At 45.1% G+C, this 18,366-nt stretch overlaps 1 protein-coding gene across 2 annotated transcripts in view; it reads right to left on the bottom strand.

Annotated features, from left to right (window-relative positions):
• The window catches only part of LOC137159268 (zinc finger protein 850-like), a 61,529-nt gene that overhangs the window by 14,329 nt on the left and 28,834 nt on the right, over window positions 1–18,366 (bottom strand). Inside the window, exons 5-6 of one of the 2 annotated variants that reach the window (XM_067557430.1) lie at window positions 15,980–18,226; window positions 8,307–8,310 (exon numbers count right to left, since the gene is read on the bottom strand). In XM_067557430.1, coding sequence (XP_067413531.1) covers window positions 8,307–8,310; window positions 15,980–18,226 — 2,251 coding nt within the window. Of the gene's footprint in view, window positions 1–8,306; window positions 8,311–15,611; window positions 18,227–18,366 lie in introns of those variants that run through there. The other variant, XM_067557428.1, reaches the window with a different exon arrangement.

Genomic DNA, 18,366 nt, shown 5'->3' on the forward strand with positions numbered 1-18,366 from the left:
TCCTGGAGGTGTATTCTGGGGGGGGCTGGGTTATTGGGGACCCCATGACTTGAGGGGGTACCTTATGGAGGGGCTGCTGATTGGTGGCCCCCATTGACATCCAGCGGTTGTGAGTGCTGCAAACTACAGGACATGGGGCGAGCTGGGTCTGGGGGCGTTGGGATGCAGGCACCAATGCACTGGCTCTCGGGAGAAAGACTGGATCGAATGAATGGCCCCATCCTAGATCTTCTGCAAGGGGGTGTGCATGCACAGGCTGCAGTGGAGGGTCAGCTTATGGCCATCTCCATCTCTCCTGAGCCAATCAATCCCGGGAGGACTGCCCCAATTTACTCCAGTGCAGGAGGCCCTCTGATCTGCTGTCGGAACGTACGTCCACACATAAATCGCTGCAGGCCTTGTCCACGCTAGAAAAATAAGTCGACCTCACGCAGGTCGACTTACACCCACTGCGTTACTGTGGTGGCTGATGTCTGCACGACCCTCCTTGGGTTGGTGGAGTGTGTCCTTACAAGAAGCATTTCCACCTATCTCAGCGACAGTGTGGGGAGCTGAAAGCCCCGTCTCTCAGCTCCCTGCCGGGACCCTCACAAGCTCCCAGTGGGCTTCCACCCCCCCAATCCCCATTCCCTGCTTAGAGACAGCCCTGGGGCTTCCTCCCTCCCCATTCCTGGTCCAGCTGGAGGGGGTCCAGCTGTCCTGGCTTCTCACCCCACTCCCAGGCAGAAGCAGAGACCAGCTGCTCAGCTTGGCTTTCTTGTTAATTTCACTGCGGAGTGATGAAATTGACAAGAATGACAGCCCAACAACCGATATAAGCGGGGAGGGTGGGTGCAGTATCAACATTGACACTGCGTCGCCCTAACTCAGCCGATATAAGCCGAGGTGGTTTTATTTTGTCGAAAAAACAGGGCCGTTTTGTTGGCTGTCAGCGGTTGGGGGGTGGTGGGATTGCTGTATGTACACCAGCACAGTTTTGTAAAAAAAGCTAGCTTTGGTCGACAAAACAGTCTAGTGGAGAGCAGGCCATAGTGACACAGCAGCACCTGCAGTGTTTCAGAGAAGTCAGGACCTACACAGATGGGAGGGGTTCTCCCATCAGCATATGTAATCCACCTCTCTGAGAGGCGGGAACTAGGTTGATGGGAGAATTCACCCATCCTCCCACCCACGATGCTGGGGATTAGGTTGGTTTAATTGCGTCACTCAGGGAGGTGGATTTTTCACACGATGTAGTAATACCGTCCTAATTTCCTAGTGTAGACCCAGCCTAAGTGAGCTGAGGGGGAGCGTCTCTCCTGTCCTGGGCAGGTGGCTGTTCTGGGGGTGCCAGCTCCAGCCAAACCAGTTAGTTGGTGGCTGTGTTTTTTTCCTTTCAACCCCAGCTGCCCCAGGCCACTGACCATGTTCCATCAGTAATTACTCCTCCTGAAGCTGAATGCAGGGATCCGCGTTTAACTACAGCCTCTAAAAGCACAGGATACTTTCCACTACAAGACACACAACATGGAGCATGAATGGATTTCCCACTGATCTGCACTAAGGTTAATGTAGGACAAAAAGATAGAAAGACCACTACATAATTAAGGTAATCAGTTGCCAGACTTTGTCTGATACTCTATATTTGCCTGAAATCATATTAAAAAACAATCTTAGCTTTCATGACATCAAAAGGTCCTAGTCCTTATGGTATCAGAGAAAGGCTTGGGGATGTGAAGAAGTGCACCCTAAAGCCTCAAAAACTGGAAGGCAAACTAAAAGCATGAAGCATTTATTTTGAAAAAAAATCTCATGAATTTTAAGCCAATCTTATGATTTGGGTGTCGGGGAGAGGGGTGTCCAGAAAGTTTGTGGCTTGGACTACTGGTCTCCTTATTTCTTGTAAAAACAGCGAAAATCCTGTAGCACCTTAAAGACTAACAAATTTCTGCGGGCATAAGCTTTTGTGGGTTGCAACCCACTTTGCCAGATGCATGAAGTGGAAATCACAGCTAGGAGGTATATCTATACGTCCAAGGGTAAGAAACAAAAATGTGGAGGGCAAGTGCTAACAAAGTCCATTCAGTTAGAGTAAATGAGGCCTATTCACAGCCGTTAATGAGAAGGTGAGAATGTGTGAACAGTGACAATTACTTCTTGTAATGAGAGAACCATTCCAAGTCCCTGTTCAGACCCAATCTGATTGTGTCAAGTTTGCATATGAGTTCCAGCTCTGCAGTGTTTTGCTGAAGTCTGTTTTTGAAGTTTTTTTGTAGAAGTATGGCAACTTTCAAGTCAGCTACAGCGTGTCCTGGGAGATTGAAGTGGTCTCCAACTGGTTTATGAATGTTACCATTTTTTATGTCTGATTTGTGTCCATTTATTCTTTTGCATAGTGACAGTCCAGTTTGGCCAATGTACATGGCAGAGGGGCATTGCTGGCACATGCTGGCATATATTACATTAGTAGATGTGCAGGTGAATGAACTCCTGATGGTATGGCTGATGTGGTTAGTACCTGTGATGGTGTCACTAGAGTCGATGTGCGGGCAGAATTGGTAACAGGGTTTGTTGCAGGGATAGGTTCCTGTGTTAGTGTTCTTCTTGTATGGTGTATGGTTGCTGGTGAGTATTTGCTTTAGGTTGGGGGTCTGTCTGTAAGCAAGAATAGGTCTGCCTCCCATGGCTTGAGCAAGTGAGGGATCATCTACTAGGATAGGTTGTAGATCCTTAATGATGTGTTGGAAAGATTTTAGCTGGGGGCTGTAGGTGATGGCCAGTAGTGTTCTCTTGTTTTCTTTGTTGGGTACCTGTAGTAGGTGACTTCTGGGTACCCATCTGGCTCTGTCAATTTGTTTCTTCATCTCCCCAGGTGGGTACTGTAGTCTTTAAGGTGCTACAGGTCCCTCGTTGTTTTTGCTGTATACAGACTAACACGGCTACTCCTCTGGAACTTATTTGTTGTGGTTCAGAGAAAAGACTACAGTTCGATTTGCATGGGCTGTGTGAACCAGGGAGACACTCTAACCATTGGGGAAGGCCAGACAAACTTGACTAATCAGTGACTCAAAAACTTCTCCCATACGGTGACTAGCTCAAAGGGAGGAGAAATTAGTCTATGAGGTTCTCTAGTGCCTGGCTGAGAAGGGGTTGGCTTCTGGGATCTGTAGAAATAGCTTAGAATTCTAGAGAGTTTCTCAAGTTCACCCCTTTGGATTTACAGGGAAAAAGCATGGACATAAAATATTTCTAAATAAACCCCAAATTCTGGTCTCTTTAGATCCTACGCGAGTTGGGCAGTGAAGATGCAGCAAGCAAATGGAATGGTAAGTTACACCAATAGAACCAAAGAGAGGCAATCTTGAAATGAACTCCCCAACTGTGCCCTGTTCTCCTGGCAACCCTCAGAGAAGAGGGAATACAGCCCCACGTACACCCAGCAAACAAAGTTCAGCTACCGTGAGCAAAGTTAGACATTTTTAAATCAGCAGGATGCTTCGCATGCACGTGTTCTAAAATAATTGGCCAAGGAACTCGCTGCCCCATAGGTGCTGATCTCGATTAAATCTTGGAATACTGGAAGTTCCAGGGGAATGAAAAACAAATTACTCTAAATAAACACAATCTACTTAGGTTAATAAGGACAAGGTTACGAGGTGGCTTGACCATGATCTATAAATACTTAGAGAAGATTTCTGATAGAGGGTTCCTTATTTGAGCAGAATGTGACATAATGAAATCCAGTGGCTAGTAAATGAGTCTCCATAAATTCAGTTTACAAATAAGGTACATTTTTTAAAGTGTGGTTAATTAACCATTGACATTATTTAACTAAGAATGTGGTGGATTCTCCATCATTTGAAGTCTCAAAACCAAGAGGATGTTCAGAATGTCTGGGTTTGATGCAGGAATTACTGGGGGAAACTTTCCACAATGCATCCTACCAGTCAGACTAGACAAGGGGTTCTCACAACACATTTTGTGGTGGCCTCAGAGTGCACTCACCGACGTTTGCTGGTGGCCCCTGTGACAATTTTTCCTAAAATACTTAATTAATTTCAAGATAAAACAAATAAATCTGCACATACACATGTTCAAATCAATGTCATTTATTTATGTAGAAATTTTTGGCTGACTCGATAATAAAAATAATGTACAGTGGTTTTTAACCTTTACTGGACCTAAACAGCCCAGAAACACATATAAAATGCTTTGCACGTCATCTTTTTTGTTGTGGTTTATTTTGCTTTTTTGGTTGCTTTTTTTTAGACTTGCTAGTGAGACGGTCTGCTACTGTGAAAAGTGTGACACCTGCATGTTTGTTAATACCACTTTCCACAGCAGCAGACAATACAAATATCACTTTTCACCACAGTCTTACTCAGCCCCGGCAAGCCCGGGGAGCAAACCATCCCGATGTGCAGAAAGAATAGCAAATATGGTAGGCGTCCAGCTTGGCTTAACAAAGAAGTCTTTGGTGAACTTAAACGCAGAAAAAGTAGCTTACAAGAAATGGAAGCTTGGTCAGATGACTAGGGAGGCTAATAAAAACACTGCTCAAACATGCAGGAATGAAATCAGGAAGGCCAAGGCACAATTGGAGTTGCAGCTAGCAAGGGACGTGCAGGGAACAAGAAGGGTTTCTACAGGTATGTTGCCAACAAGAGGAAGATTAGGGAAAGTGTAGGCCCCTTAGAGAATGAGGGAGGCAACCTAGTGACAGAGGATGTGGAGAAAGCTGAGGTACTCAATGCCTTTTTTGCCTCTGTCTTCACAGACAAGATCAGCTCCCAGACTACTGTACTGGGTGGCACAGAATGGGAAGGAGGCGAACATCCCGCAGTGCTGAAGGAACAGGTCCAAGACTATTTAGAAGGATTAGACATACACAAGTCCATGGGGCCGGATGCAATGCACCCGAGGGTGCTGAGGGAATTGGCTGAGGTGATTTCAGAGCCATTGGCTATTATCTTTGAAAGCTCATGGCAATTGGGGGAGGTCCCTGAAGACTGGAAAAAAGCAAATCTAGTGCCCATCTTCAAAAAAGGGAGGAAAGAGGATCCAGGGAACTACAGACCGGTCAGCCTCACCTCAATCCCTGGAAAAATCATGGAGCAGGTCCTTAAGAAATCCATTTTAAGGCATTTGGAAGAGAGGAAGGTGATCAGGAACAGTCAACACGGATTCACCAAGGGAAAGTCATGCCTGACCAACCTGATTGCTTTCTATGATGAGGTGACTGTCTCTGTGGATGTAGGGAAGGCGGTGGATGTGATATACCTTGACTTTAGCAAAGCTTTTGATACCGTCTCTCACAGTATTCTTATCAGCAAGTTAAGGAAGTATGGGTTGGATGAATGGAGTATAAAATGGATAGAGAACTGGCTAGAGCATAGGGCTCAACGAGTAGTGATCAACGGCTCCATTTCTAGCTGGCAACCGGTCACAAGCGGAGTTCCCCACGGGTCGGTCCTGGGTCGGTTTTGTTCAACAACTTCATTAACGATCTGGAGGATGGGGTCGATTGCACCCTCAGCAAGTTTGCGGATGACACTAAGCTGAGGGGAGTGGTAGATACCCTGGAAGGTAGGGATAGGATACAGAAGGACCTAAACAAACTGGAGAATTGGGCCAGAAGAAATCTCATGAGGTTCAACAAGGACAAGTGCAGAGTCCTGCACCTAGGACGGAAGAATCCCATGCACAGCTACAGACTGGGGACCGATGAGCTATGCAGTAGTTCTGCAGAAAAGGACCTGAGGGTAACAGTGGATAAAAAGCTGGATATGAGTCAGCAGTGTGCCCTGGTTGTCAAGAAGGCTAATGGCATATTGGGCTGCATTAGGAGGGGCATTGCCAGCAGGTCGTGGGAAGTGATTATTCTCCTCTATTCGGCATTGGTGAGGCCGCATTTAGAATATTGTGTCCAGTTTTGGGCCCCCCACTACAAAAGGATGTGGACAAGTTGGAGAGAGTGCAGCGGAGGGCAACCAAAATGATTAGGGGCTGGAGCACAGGACTTATGAGGAGAGGCTAAGGGAACTGGGCTTGTTTAGTCTGCAAAAGAGAAGAATGAGGGGGGATTTGATAGCAGTCTTTAACTACCTGAAAGGGGGTCCCAGGGAGGATGGGGCTAGGCTGTTCTCGGTGGTGGCAGATGACAGAACAAGGAGCAACGGTCTCAAGTTGCAGGGAGGGAGGTCTAGGTTGGACATTAGGAAAAAGTTTTTACTAGGAGGGTGGTGAAGCACTGGAATGGGTTACCTAGAGAGGTGGTGGAATCTCCATGCTTAGAGGTTTTTAAGCTGAGGCTTGACAAAGCCCTGGCTGGGATGATATAGCTGAGGTTAGTCCTGCTTTGAGCAGGGGGTTGGACTATATGACCTCCTGAGGTCTCTTCCAACTCTAATATTCTATGATTCTATGAAATTAAGCCGAGGATGGGAAGGCAGTGGAGGCCAGGGTCTATGAGGACAGGGGTGAGCCTGGGGACCAGGGCCGGAGAAGCCCCACGACCGAATCCTGGTGCCCAAGGTCAAAGCCCTGCATGTGGGGGATGGAACCTGCTGCCTTGTAGCCAAATCTGGGGCCGGAGGAGGCAGTGGGGACCAGGGGTGATGGGGAAGTGGGTGGGTGTTGAGCCTGGGGCCAGAGCTCGAAGCCCAGTGGAGGCAGCCTGGTGCCACACAGTCAGGGGCCTGGGACAGAGAATGCAAGGGGGGCCAGAGGTGATGGGGTGGGGATAGAGTGGTAAGGCCAGGGGATGGAGCAGCCGGGGGTGGAGCCTGCCACCATGTGGCCAAATCATAGAATCCTAGAAGATGAGGGTTGGCAGGGACCCTAGGAGGTCACCTAGTCCAACGGTTTTCAAATGCAGCCACCATGGCCGCATGTGGCCACCAGGGCATTTCTGTGTGGCCAAGAGCAGCTGGGGAGGGAGGGGTTAGCGATCCCCCTCCGCCCCCGCATCTGCCTTGGGGTCCGCACCCCTCCCTGCCAGCCACTGGCTGTCCGCCAATGCCTCTAGGTCCTGATTTCCACCCTCTTCCCTCCCTGCCTTTCCGGCACCCACCCCCCTTTCCTCCCTGCAGCCACTCAATTGCCTCCAGGGTCCTTGCATTCACCCACTCATCCCCCTTCCCTGCACCATGCAAGTGACCCCCACCCTCCAGCAGCCCCATCCCTAAGCTGCAGTTCTTCCCCCCCACAAAGCTGCCCTCTCCCTGCCTCCTGCCAGATGGCTCAGGGCAGTTGCTGCACAGGTAGCCAGATTGGCTGCTCTGCAGGGAAGAACAAATAACTTCCTCCAGCCACCTGGCAGGAGCTGCAGTTCTTCCTGCACCCCACTCACTTTTCTCACCTGAAAGGTGAGTGGGGCACGTGAGGCAGCCTTTCCATTCAAAGAGCTCCTCGACTTTTGAAACTCCAGGAGGATGTGGCTGCAAGAAAAGCCCCCAGTGGCTGCATTTGAGAAATGCTGGACTAGACGATCATAGTAGTCAATAATCCTGGCCTTAAAAATCGATGAATTTTCCTTACTTCACTTTCCTGACAGGGATATTGCTTTGTACTTCAGTTATGGCCCTTTCATTAGTCCACATTAGTTTAACAAGGATCCCTTTTTAAGCACTTTCTTTGCCTTTTCCAAAGCTTTGTATGTATGTTCTGGATACCTTTTACCTTTACAGTATTTCCTACCTGCTTAATTCCATTCGCATCACCAGAAGATTAATATTTCGAAAGTTCAAAAAACTTTCAAAATTCTTTTTATTCCCCTTAAGTTTGCATGGGAGTTTTTAGAATCCCAAAACTTCTATTACACGTCACCATTGGGTTCCACAGCATGGGAGGTTCATACCAGAATGAAATAGATTCAATTACAGAAACCTCCCCAATTTATCTGTGTGTCTAGGTAGCTGATAGACAGACCAATCCCATCGATGGGGGGGCTCTCTATCCTGAGAAGCAGTGACTCTGAAAAAAATTTGGGGGTGTTGGTGACTAATCAGCTGAACATGAGCTCTCAGTGTGACCTGGCCAATAAAGCTAAAGTGATCCTTGAGTGCATAAACAGAAGAATCTTGAATACGAACAGAGAGGTTATTTTACCTCTGTATTTGGCATTGGTGCAGCTGCTGCCAGAATTCTGTGTCCAGTTTTGGTGTCCACATTTCAAGGACATTAATAAATTTAAGAAGGTTCAAAGAAGAGTGACTAGAATGAAAAGGATTTAAAACCTGCCTTTTAGTGATAGTCTCAAAGAGCTCAATCTATTTACCTTAACAAAGAGATGGTTAAAGGGTGAGTTGATCACAGTCTATAAGTACTTGCCTGGGGAACAAATATTTAATAATGGGCTCTTCCATCTAGCAGCAAAAGGGCTAACATTCTTTAATGACTGGAAGTTGAAACTAGACAAATTGAGACTGGAAATAAGGTGTACTTTTTTAACGAGGGCAATTAAACATTGAAGCAATGTATGAAGTGTTTGGGTGGATTTTCCATCACGAACAATTTTTAAATCAAGATTGCATGGGGTTTTTTCTTCTAAAAGAGCTGTTCCAGGGATGATTTCGGGGCAGTTCTCTGGCCTGTGTGATACAGGAAGTCAGACTAGATGATCAAAATGTTCCTTCTGGCCTTGACTTTATGAATCAGGATATGGCAGGGATTCATTTAGTGTCTCATGTACAAAGCACATAAAAACTCTACTGGGTGATCTTTTTTTCAGGTCCCTTGCCCATGACAAAAAAATGGGCATCTTGACCCTGCCTACCTCCATCCAGCCTTCCCTTAATCTGGGAGTCCCAAGACTTGAATCTCTGTATTTTTGCAGCCCTGCCATTAATCCTTGCCAACCTGTCTGAAGTATTAAGCCTCCCTCTTTGACTCCTGCCCTTAAGCATTCTGTGTGAAAGAACGGAACTGCGGGTGGGAAGGCAGCCAATGTGAATTCAAGGCAGTAGGTCAACCAACAGGACTGCATGTAACTGCAGGCTCACCTCACGGCTGTGGCCATCAATGCAAATCCAGCCATCACACCTTCCCCTTGTGCTCCATGCAAGTCCAGACTTCTACCCCAAATCTCCTCTCTAGAGGTCAAGTGTAAGCAACCAGCAGGCAAAACAGGGCTCCCACTTACTTTGGGAGAACAAGGCAAGTCCTAAGGGCCTCACATTATTTCACTGAAGCAAATCATCTTCAGGTACTACTGAGACTTGAACTCAGCTTACAGGATTCAAAGTTCTCATCATGCCATGAGACGCTTACACTTTCTATTCTGGAGACCTGCAATAAGCATAATTTCCTGGCATAACTTCCTACGTCACTGACTCTGATTCCCTCCATTTCATTTCTCCTCTCTTGCTTCCGCTACAGTTTCTCATGATCTCAACCCACAGTACTTGGGAATAGCCAGAGAGGCCATTTTCTCTTCTTACTCCTATGGAGTAAGTGTGCCCTGGTTGCCAAGAAGGCTAATAGCATATTGGGGTGCATTAGTAGGAGCATTGCCAGCAGATCACGGTTAGTCCTGCTTTGAGCAGGGGGTTGGACTAGATGACCTCCTCAGGTCCCTTCCAACTCTACGATTCTATAAATCATAGAATCATAGAATATTATTATATATATCATATTAATACAGCAGAAAAGCAACTCTTATAAACACTAAAACAGCAACCCAATGACACACTGCATAATTAGTTGTGCTGAAACCCCAATCAAAGATTTTCACACAGATGGGCAATCTAGATATAAGAAGCTGGATATTTCAGTACTGAAACCAAATTATCACTTACATTTAGCCCAGAACCTCAGAGCGAATTAGTTTCCTCCCTAGATTTCACTACTGTGTGTCTAACACTTCTCTTTGCCCTCTCCCTCCAGTACAGACACAGACCTTACTGAGACTTTAGTGAGAGAAGTTTAAACAGCCCTCACTGAACAATTTATATCTGACAGCTTAATTTGTTGGAAAGCTTCCATAGGGGAGGAGTATGCCTTCAGTGATTTCATAGAGTAGAGTTTTAAGGTTATTAAGATTTGGGCAACTATTCTTCCTAATATCTTACCTGTGTGGATTTCAGTGGTACCCACTCCTTCAGCCCCACTGTTACAACCTAGGTTGTGAATCTCCAAGTTAATAAAAGAACAATAGACTTTCAATAGAAAAAGGAACAATCCATTTCTGCAGCTCCCTGAGTCTTTGGATTCACATGCTGTAGCTGCAGTTGAGGAAACACCAGGTAATGGCATAGATGCTCCAGCACTTGGGACTTGCAGGCTTTTTCAGGTACAGGGAGACCAGTGAAGGCTGGCATAGCTGTCAATGTTGTGCTTCATTCCCCTGGGATCCTGATAATCAGTCTCGCTTCGATGGCTTCCATGATGTAAGAACGGTCGTGCTGGGTCAGGCCAATGGTCCATCTAGCCCCGTAGGCTGTCTGAGTATGACTAATGTCAGGTACTTCAGACAGAATGAACAGAACAGGCTTGTTGACCTGAAAGGTGAAGGACTTCCACCCTTATCTGTAACTTTATTTTTGTCAATTCCAGTTTACCCCATTTCCCCCACCTCCACCGATGTCTCTGGGCAAATCAGGCGTGAACTACTCCTTCGATATAACTGTGTTCCAATCCAGTTGAAGGGAGGCAGACTTAGGCCTAATGTCATTTTGGAAAAGACCCGCTTAATGCAGAGGTTTTCTCAAAGCATCCGTTGTTGTAACCACATGTAGTGCGGACATGCAAACCCCAAAGATGTCAAAAATGTAAGAAACACAAAGCCATTTATAAGAATTAAACAGCTGTGCTCCAGCAGCTGGCCTACACAAAAGGAAAGCAGATCGCAGCACCCATAAAACAATTGGTTGCAAAAACAAAACAAACAAACAAACTAAAAAACCAGAAACGGTACCATCATGCATCCATCACCATTGTAAATTTTGACATATCTTGACAGATGTGACATCTTTGCTTTGCAAACAAGAGAACTGGGGAACTCTGTGGCCGTTACACTCTAACTGGGTAAATGGTTACACATTCTTTAAATAGCTTTTCTCTGAACAGAAACTTTTTTACTGCTTCTCAAAATAAATTCCATATGAAATAGAAATAATTATGGTCTATACTAAGTCTGTATTCTCATACATGTTATTTCTCTCACATTGTCCCCCACCATAATTCCTTTGGAGTGAGGTTTTGCTTTCCAGGATTAGGAACAATTCCTATATAGTAGGAGGAGGCCGGGAGAGAAGAAGAGAACTTTCAGGGTTACAATATAATTCAGCAAAAACGAGACTCCCGTAGCACTTTAAAGACTAACAGATTTCTGCAGGAATAAGCTTTCATGGGCTGCAACCCACTTCGTCAGATGCATGAAATAGAAATCAGATAGGGGGTATATATATACATTCAAGGAAAGGAACAACAATGGGGAGGGTAGATGTTAGCAAAGTCCATTCAGTTAGAATAGATGAGGCCTATTCACAGCCGTTAATGAGAAGGTGAGAATGTGTGAACAGTGACAATTACTTCTTGTAATGAGAGAACCATTCCAAGTCCCTGTTCAGACCCAGTTTGATTGTATCAAGTTTGCATATGAGTTCCAGCTCTGCAGTTTCTCGCTGAAATCTGTTTTTGAAGATTTTTGGAGAAGTATGGCAACTTTCAAGTCAGCTACAGAGTGTCCTGGGAGATTGAAGTGGTCTCCAACTGGTTTATGGATGTTTTTTCATGTCTGATTTGTGTTCATTTATTCTTTTGCAGTCTGGTTTGGCCAATATACATGGCAGTGGGGCATTGCTGGCACATGCTGGCATATATTACATTAGTAGATGTGCAGGTGAATGAGATCCTTAAAGAATCCTAATAGCATTAATTCTATCACTGTGTACATTGGACAAGCTTGTGTTTGTATATGCACGCAATGTATCCAAGTTGTGATTTTATATGGAATTTATAAAAAAGATGTTAATCCTGCCCAAAACAAATGCTATTGCAATGTTGCTGTATTGGAATTGTGTGATGTAGTTTATGAAGTAACAAAAAATATATTTTAGTTATTAAGAGTTGATATAATGTCATAGAATATGTTCAACCTGTGATATTGGGAGTCAGTACTGATTTGGTACAACACATGCTAACACATTCAAACATGATAACCCTCCTTACACACATTCAGGAACAATTGAAGACTGTAAATTTGATACTCAAACATGATGGGACTAAAGTAATTGAAGTCCTAGATGCTGCAAAAGCTGCCACAAAACACGGTTGGTGGGATACCCTACTGGGATGGTCCCCCACTGCCACTGGGATTTTAAATCTAGCATTGTATCCCTTTGTGCTCATGTGCGTATTGCAGATAGTTTCTATAATGGCTGCAGTGGGACTTTTTTGGTGGACTAGAAGATCCCTAAAATGACTCAAGGGACTAAAAAACCCTCGCATATGAGTGAGGCGGCACTCTGCGATATACCCTGCTGACGAGAAGACACTAATCGTTCAGACCCCGCTGGGGTGCCTTGAGCCATGGTCGAAGGTGTGTATCAAAGAGTCGTGGTGGTGGCCTATTAAGCTATGGCAGCCACCAAGGAGGGGAATGTTGGAGGCCCAGTTCAATTTGAGTTGCTTGACCACAGTACTACAGGCCTAGCATAGCTGCATTTGCTTGCTTGGCTATTCTGACCCCTGTAGCATGACATCTTCCAGTTGGCAGAGACTGAATAACCTTATAGATGTCTCAGTTTCTGTATAGCACAGCACAGAATAAGACAAAATACAGATACTGTATGCTTGTAGCTGCACATTGATAACAGTGATGTATCCTTGAACGTTACCCTTGAACGTCTGGAGTACACTGTTTTATTGCCAAGGAGCACACTTTTACTCCGCCCCTCCTATCACCAGATGTTGTTTTGATGACCCCAATTATCATGGTGAGAATGGAATGTAGTTAAGGGTGGAAACCCAATGTAGATAATTAGCATATATGATAATGAGAGAGAGATAATTAGGTGAAGGTTGTTTATGGAAAGGTATAAGAAGTCACCACTTAGACAAAGGGGAGCACTCCATCAATACCTGACTCCATGGGAGGTGCTGCCCGTTGAACCAGAGGATCCACTGACTCCCTGGCGGGGCCCCTGAAGAAAGCCGTTCCTATATACAGCCTTCTGAGTAACTGCTGAGCTCTCCAGGCTTAGTGAGTATGATATATTGTAGTTAATTTTAGCCTTTGTATCTAACTAGTATATTTATAGAAAACCTTGCACATTAAACCTTATTGATCTGCAAATTGGGTGTCCAGAATCAACAATAATAATTATCTTCATGTTTAATGTCATTTTCACAGGTAACAATAATGTATTCAAAGATTAAAAAATAAAATGCTATATGTCAGTTTTCTTTTAATTCCCATTTCCACCCAGTGAGCTTTCTGTGAAGTCACATTCTACAGTAACCTAGGAGCCTTCTATTTCTGTGAGTTCACGTCTCCCTGGGTCTTCTCCCATAAATGTTGGTGGAAGGGGTCTCACGCCATGTGGCAGGCTGCATCATGAGAAAAAGCACCTGTCCTTCATCTTCACACTTTCTAATTTTTCAAAGTAGTAGGTGGAGGAGAAGTAATGCAAATGTGTAAGACTTAAGAGCAAAATAAGAGACGAAACCACAAAATCAGGACTCAGCGTTCATGTATCCTACAGTCTGAACTTGGAATCTGACACATTCATTCCCTCCTTAGCTACCATCACTTGCACAGCATGGAAGTGCTTCTTGTCCAACAAGGCAGCTAGACTGAGACCCACAGGCATAGGCATGGAATATTCTCAGATGGAATCAGCTGTTTCTCACCACGCTTCATGAAATTTTGGATCCAAATGGCAAAGAACAATAGATCCCAATTTAATCATGGCATCGTTTAGGACTGTGATCAATGCCACTGAACTAGGGAGCAGTGTTCTAAAACTAAATAGTTTATCTGGGCCAAAGGTCACCATAGCTTCCATCTAAGGGGTGAAAATCAACCCACTGGTATGTGCAAATTCTACCTGAGTTCTTGTCAAATCCTTGGCCTTAGTTGGAGTAATTTTACACTTCTCTGGAGTAGAATTCTTCACCAACCACACAAAATAACAGAGGTGATAGTGAAGTATAACACCCCCAAATATGCCCATTTATTTCTTTAACCTAGTGGCACAGATTTAACTTAGGGCCTAAACACAGGTATGGCTCAGAATCCCTGGAAGATACCAAAGGGCAAGTATCTATTAAAATAGGTAGCTTTCTGCATCTATATCACACTTTCATTTCATGCACATTTGTAGCATTTCCTGGGGTGAGCTCAAAAGAAATATCACTTCCATTTTTTCCATCTCTACCTAGCTAGGGATTGCATTTCCCAAATAATAGACAACATGTACTTGATTTGGAAGGAGGTATCTCCAGAAGTGACCACCTCCAGGGCCTGGGCCAAAACTGCTTAGGGAGACCAATGCACGGGTATTTTGCCTAGTGCCAAGTCATTTACTAGGGGATACTCTTTTTAGCAAATGGTCATTTGTCTCAATGTCCAGAATAAATCTGAGCTACATCTTGTCAAATAAGACTAATATCCAATTAATTAACCAAATCGCATTCAGAAAAGAGAGAAAAACCCACAACAAAGATGGGCGTAAGACAGTTTCAGTTTCACATAAAATGAAATTCCAAAGCAAGTTACATATGATGATTCAAAATAAGAACAGAATCTTGCATTCTCCTCTGATGCATTCAAATCTTCTGTACTCAGCATCACCTTTTATTATTAAGTCATGTTATTTACAAGACATTTCACATAATCAGAACAGGAAAAATCAGCGAACCCTCCCATCTGCAAACCATACTTCCAGCTCTGCAGGAAAAAGATCAAAAGCAGATTTGCCAATATATAGAAACAGGGATTAAAGCACAGAACGATTACTCTGTGTTTGGGATCCATTAAAATTTTCCCTCCAGCTCCTTGACACTTGAATCTCCAGCCCCACTGAGACTGATTGAGAATCAAAGTGTGATACCTAGCACAGAGAGAGCAGAACACTGCATCACGTGACACTCTGGGAGGTGGAGAGATAGCATACATGGAGGATAAATGCTCTTGTGGCTGACACAGAAGCTAAAGTTGCTGGGCTGAAGGGGGATTGTGATGGCGATGGGGAAGGAGGGAATCCCTCTGAATCAACCTATCTTCTTCTGGTGTGACTGAGGGTGCAATGACATTTTTTGCACCCGTTCCTGCTCTTTGTTATAGTTCAACATATTTTAAGTGAGGAAAATGGTAGAAAAAAGATCTGTTATTCAGCACAACCTGAAAGAACATGAGGGCAACTGGGAATGAGACAATTTGTCCCCAAAGGGGTAACTTGATGACTAACAATTGCTTTGAATTGTGGGACCAGTGTAACGCTGATGCTCACGCTTTGTTTAGCCTAGGAAAAGTGATGGAGTCTAGGTCAGGTGAAGGGGAAAGCTAATGCCAAACACTGTATCTGAGTTATATCTGCACTGTCACTGTAGCTGTGCTTTTGCACCAAGATCACTAACTTGAGCAGCCAACTCCGTGTACAATCCTAGTGGATATAAGGCACAGGTAGTTTTTGCTGCAGTGTTGCTTGTTGAGATCAACCCTATCCCCCCACTTGGGGCTGATGAACATTCCTGGCAGGAGGGACACACACTCCCCTAACTCAAAAGGGAAAGGAGTTGATAGAAAAGATCACAGGATGGACCCCAAAGAAGGGTGAGGTCCAAAAGCAAGACACAGGCAACTGATCTGGGGGAGCTCAGAGGCCATGGTGCAGATGGGTGCAAAGCTCACTTTGTGGGAATTAGCAAATGTGATTTAAAAAAACAAACAAACCCAGCTTTGAGCAGTTCTACTCAAATCATTTATTATAGTAGTCTCCCATGTGGATTTTCTGGTGTCTACTTAGGCATGTCCTCTGACTGAAGCTTTTCCCACATTCTGGGCAAGTGTAAGGTGTCTCTCCAGTGTGGATTGTCTGATGACTAATAAGGTGTGACCTCTGACTGAAGCTTTTCCCACACTCAGGGCACGTGTAGGGTTTCTCTCCTCTGTGGATTCTCTGATGTGTGATAAGGTTTGACCTCTGACTGAAGCTTTTCCCACACTCAGGGCAACTGTAGGGTGTTTCGCCAGTGTGGATTTTCTGATGTCTAATAAGGCATGGCCTCTGACTGAAGCTTTTCCCACACTCAGAGCAAGTGTAGGGTGTCTCTCCAGTGTGGATTTTTTTATGTCTAATAAGGTGTGACCGATGACTGAAGCTTTTCCCACACTCAGGGCAAGCGTAGGGTGTCTCTCCGGTGTGGACTGTCTGATGACTAACAAGATGTGACCTCTGAATGAAGCTTTTCCCACACTCAGTGCACGTGTAGGGTCTCTCTCCTCTGTGGATTCTCTGATGTGTGATAAGGGCTGAGTTTTGACTGAAATTTTTCCCACACTCAGGACACATGTAGGGTGTCTCACCAGTGTGGATTTTCTGATGTCTAATAAGGCATGTTTTCTGACTGAAGCTTTTCCCACACTCAGGACAAGTGTAGGGTGTCTCACCAGTATGGATTTTCTGATGTCTAAAAAGGCGTATTTTCTGACTGAAGCTTTTTCCACATTCTGAGCAAGTGTAGGGTCTCTCTCCAGTGTGTTTTTTCTGATGTGTGATAAGGTGTGACCTCTGATTGAAGCTTTTCCCGCACTCAAGGCATGTGTAGGGTTTCTCTACCCTGTGGATTATCTGACGTGTAATAAGATTTGACTTCTGATTGAAGCTTTTTCCGCATTCAGGGCATGTGTAAGGTGTCTCTCCAGTGTGGATTCTCCGATGTGTGATGAGGGCTGAACTACAGCTAAAGCTTTTCCCACACTCAGAACAGGAGTAGGGTTTCTCTCCAGTGTGGATTCTCTGATGTGTGATAAGGGCGGAGCTATGACTGAAGCTTTTCCCACACTCAGAGCAAGTGTAGGGTCTCTCTCCAGTGTGGGTTCTCCAATGCCTCGTAAGGTGTGAGCTCTGACGGAAGCTTTTCCCACACTCGGAGCATGTGTGGGGTGTGTCTCCAGTATGGATTCTCTGGTGTTTGACAAAGTATGAGTGCTTACTGAAGCTTTTCCCACACTCAGAGCACTTATAGGGTGTCTCTCCAGTGTGGATTCTCTGATGTGTGGTGAGGGCTGAATTATATCTGAAGCTTTTCCCACACTCAGAACAAGTGTAGGGTGTACCTGCAGTGTGGATTTTCTGGTGTGTGCTAAGGTGTGACCTCTGATTGAAGCTTTTCCCACACTCAGGGCAAGTGTAGGGTTTCTCTCCCCTGTGGATAATTTGATGTGTGATAAGGTTTGACCTCTGATTGAAGCGTTTCCCACACTCAGAGCATGTGTAACGTGTCTCTCCAGTGTGGATTCTCTTATGCGTGATGAGGCCTAAACTAGAGCTGAAACTTTTACCGCACTCAGCACATGTGTAGGGTATCTCTCCAGTTTCGATTATCCGATGTATAGTCAGGGCTGAGCTCTGATTGAAGTATTTCCCACACTCAGAGCATGTGTAGGGTTTCTCTCCAATGTGGATTCTCCCATGCCTAATAAGGCTTGCGCTCTCACTGAAACCTTTCGCACACTCGGGGCACGTGTATGGTCTCTCTCCAGTGTGGATTCTCTGATGTCTAGTAAGGACTGAATGCCAATTGAAGCTTTTCCCACACTCAGTGCATGTGTAGGGTGTCTCTCCAGTGTGGATTCTCCGATGTCTAACAAGCGTTGCGCTCTGAGTGAAGCTTTTCCCACACTCTGGGCACACGTACGGTGTCTCTCCCATGTGGGTTCTTTGATGTGTCATGAGGGCTGAACTACAGCTGAAGCTTTTCCTGCACTCAGAGCACATGTAAGGTCTCTTGGCTCTGTGAATTCTCTGATGTTTGATAAGGGCTGAGCTCACATTGAAGCTTCTCCCACACTCAGGGCATGCATAGCGTCTCTCCCTCAAGCTGATTCTTCCTTTTTTAATAAGGTGTGAGTGACTACTGACTTTTTCCTCTGGCCTGTGCTGACTCTCACAGGCTTTTGCTTTTTCTGGGAGTGCACAACTCTCTTTCGATCTTCGTGATAACATCCCATGTAGTTCTACCTGCTCACCATCTTCCTCCTGAGGATAATCCTTCTCATTCTTACTCATCATCCCATCACCTGATGGTATAGAGAGAGAATAAAGACATAGGTCACTCCCTGGGCTGGAGACAAAGGAAATCTGAGAGAGAAAAATGGATAAAGGTGTGAACAACCCAAAATATGTGCTGGAGAGATCAACTGTATCAGGAGCTGATTTT

This window comes from Emydura macquarii, unplaced genomic scaffold, assembly GCF_026122565.2.
Source record: "Emydura macquarii macquarii isolate MOO-44397 ecotype Brisbane River unplaced genomic scaffold, CSIRO-AGI_Emac_v2 contig_1828, whole genome shotgun sequence".
Classification (NCBI taxonomy): Eukaryota; Metazoa; Chordata; order Testudines; family Chelidae; genus Emydura; species Emydura macquarii.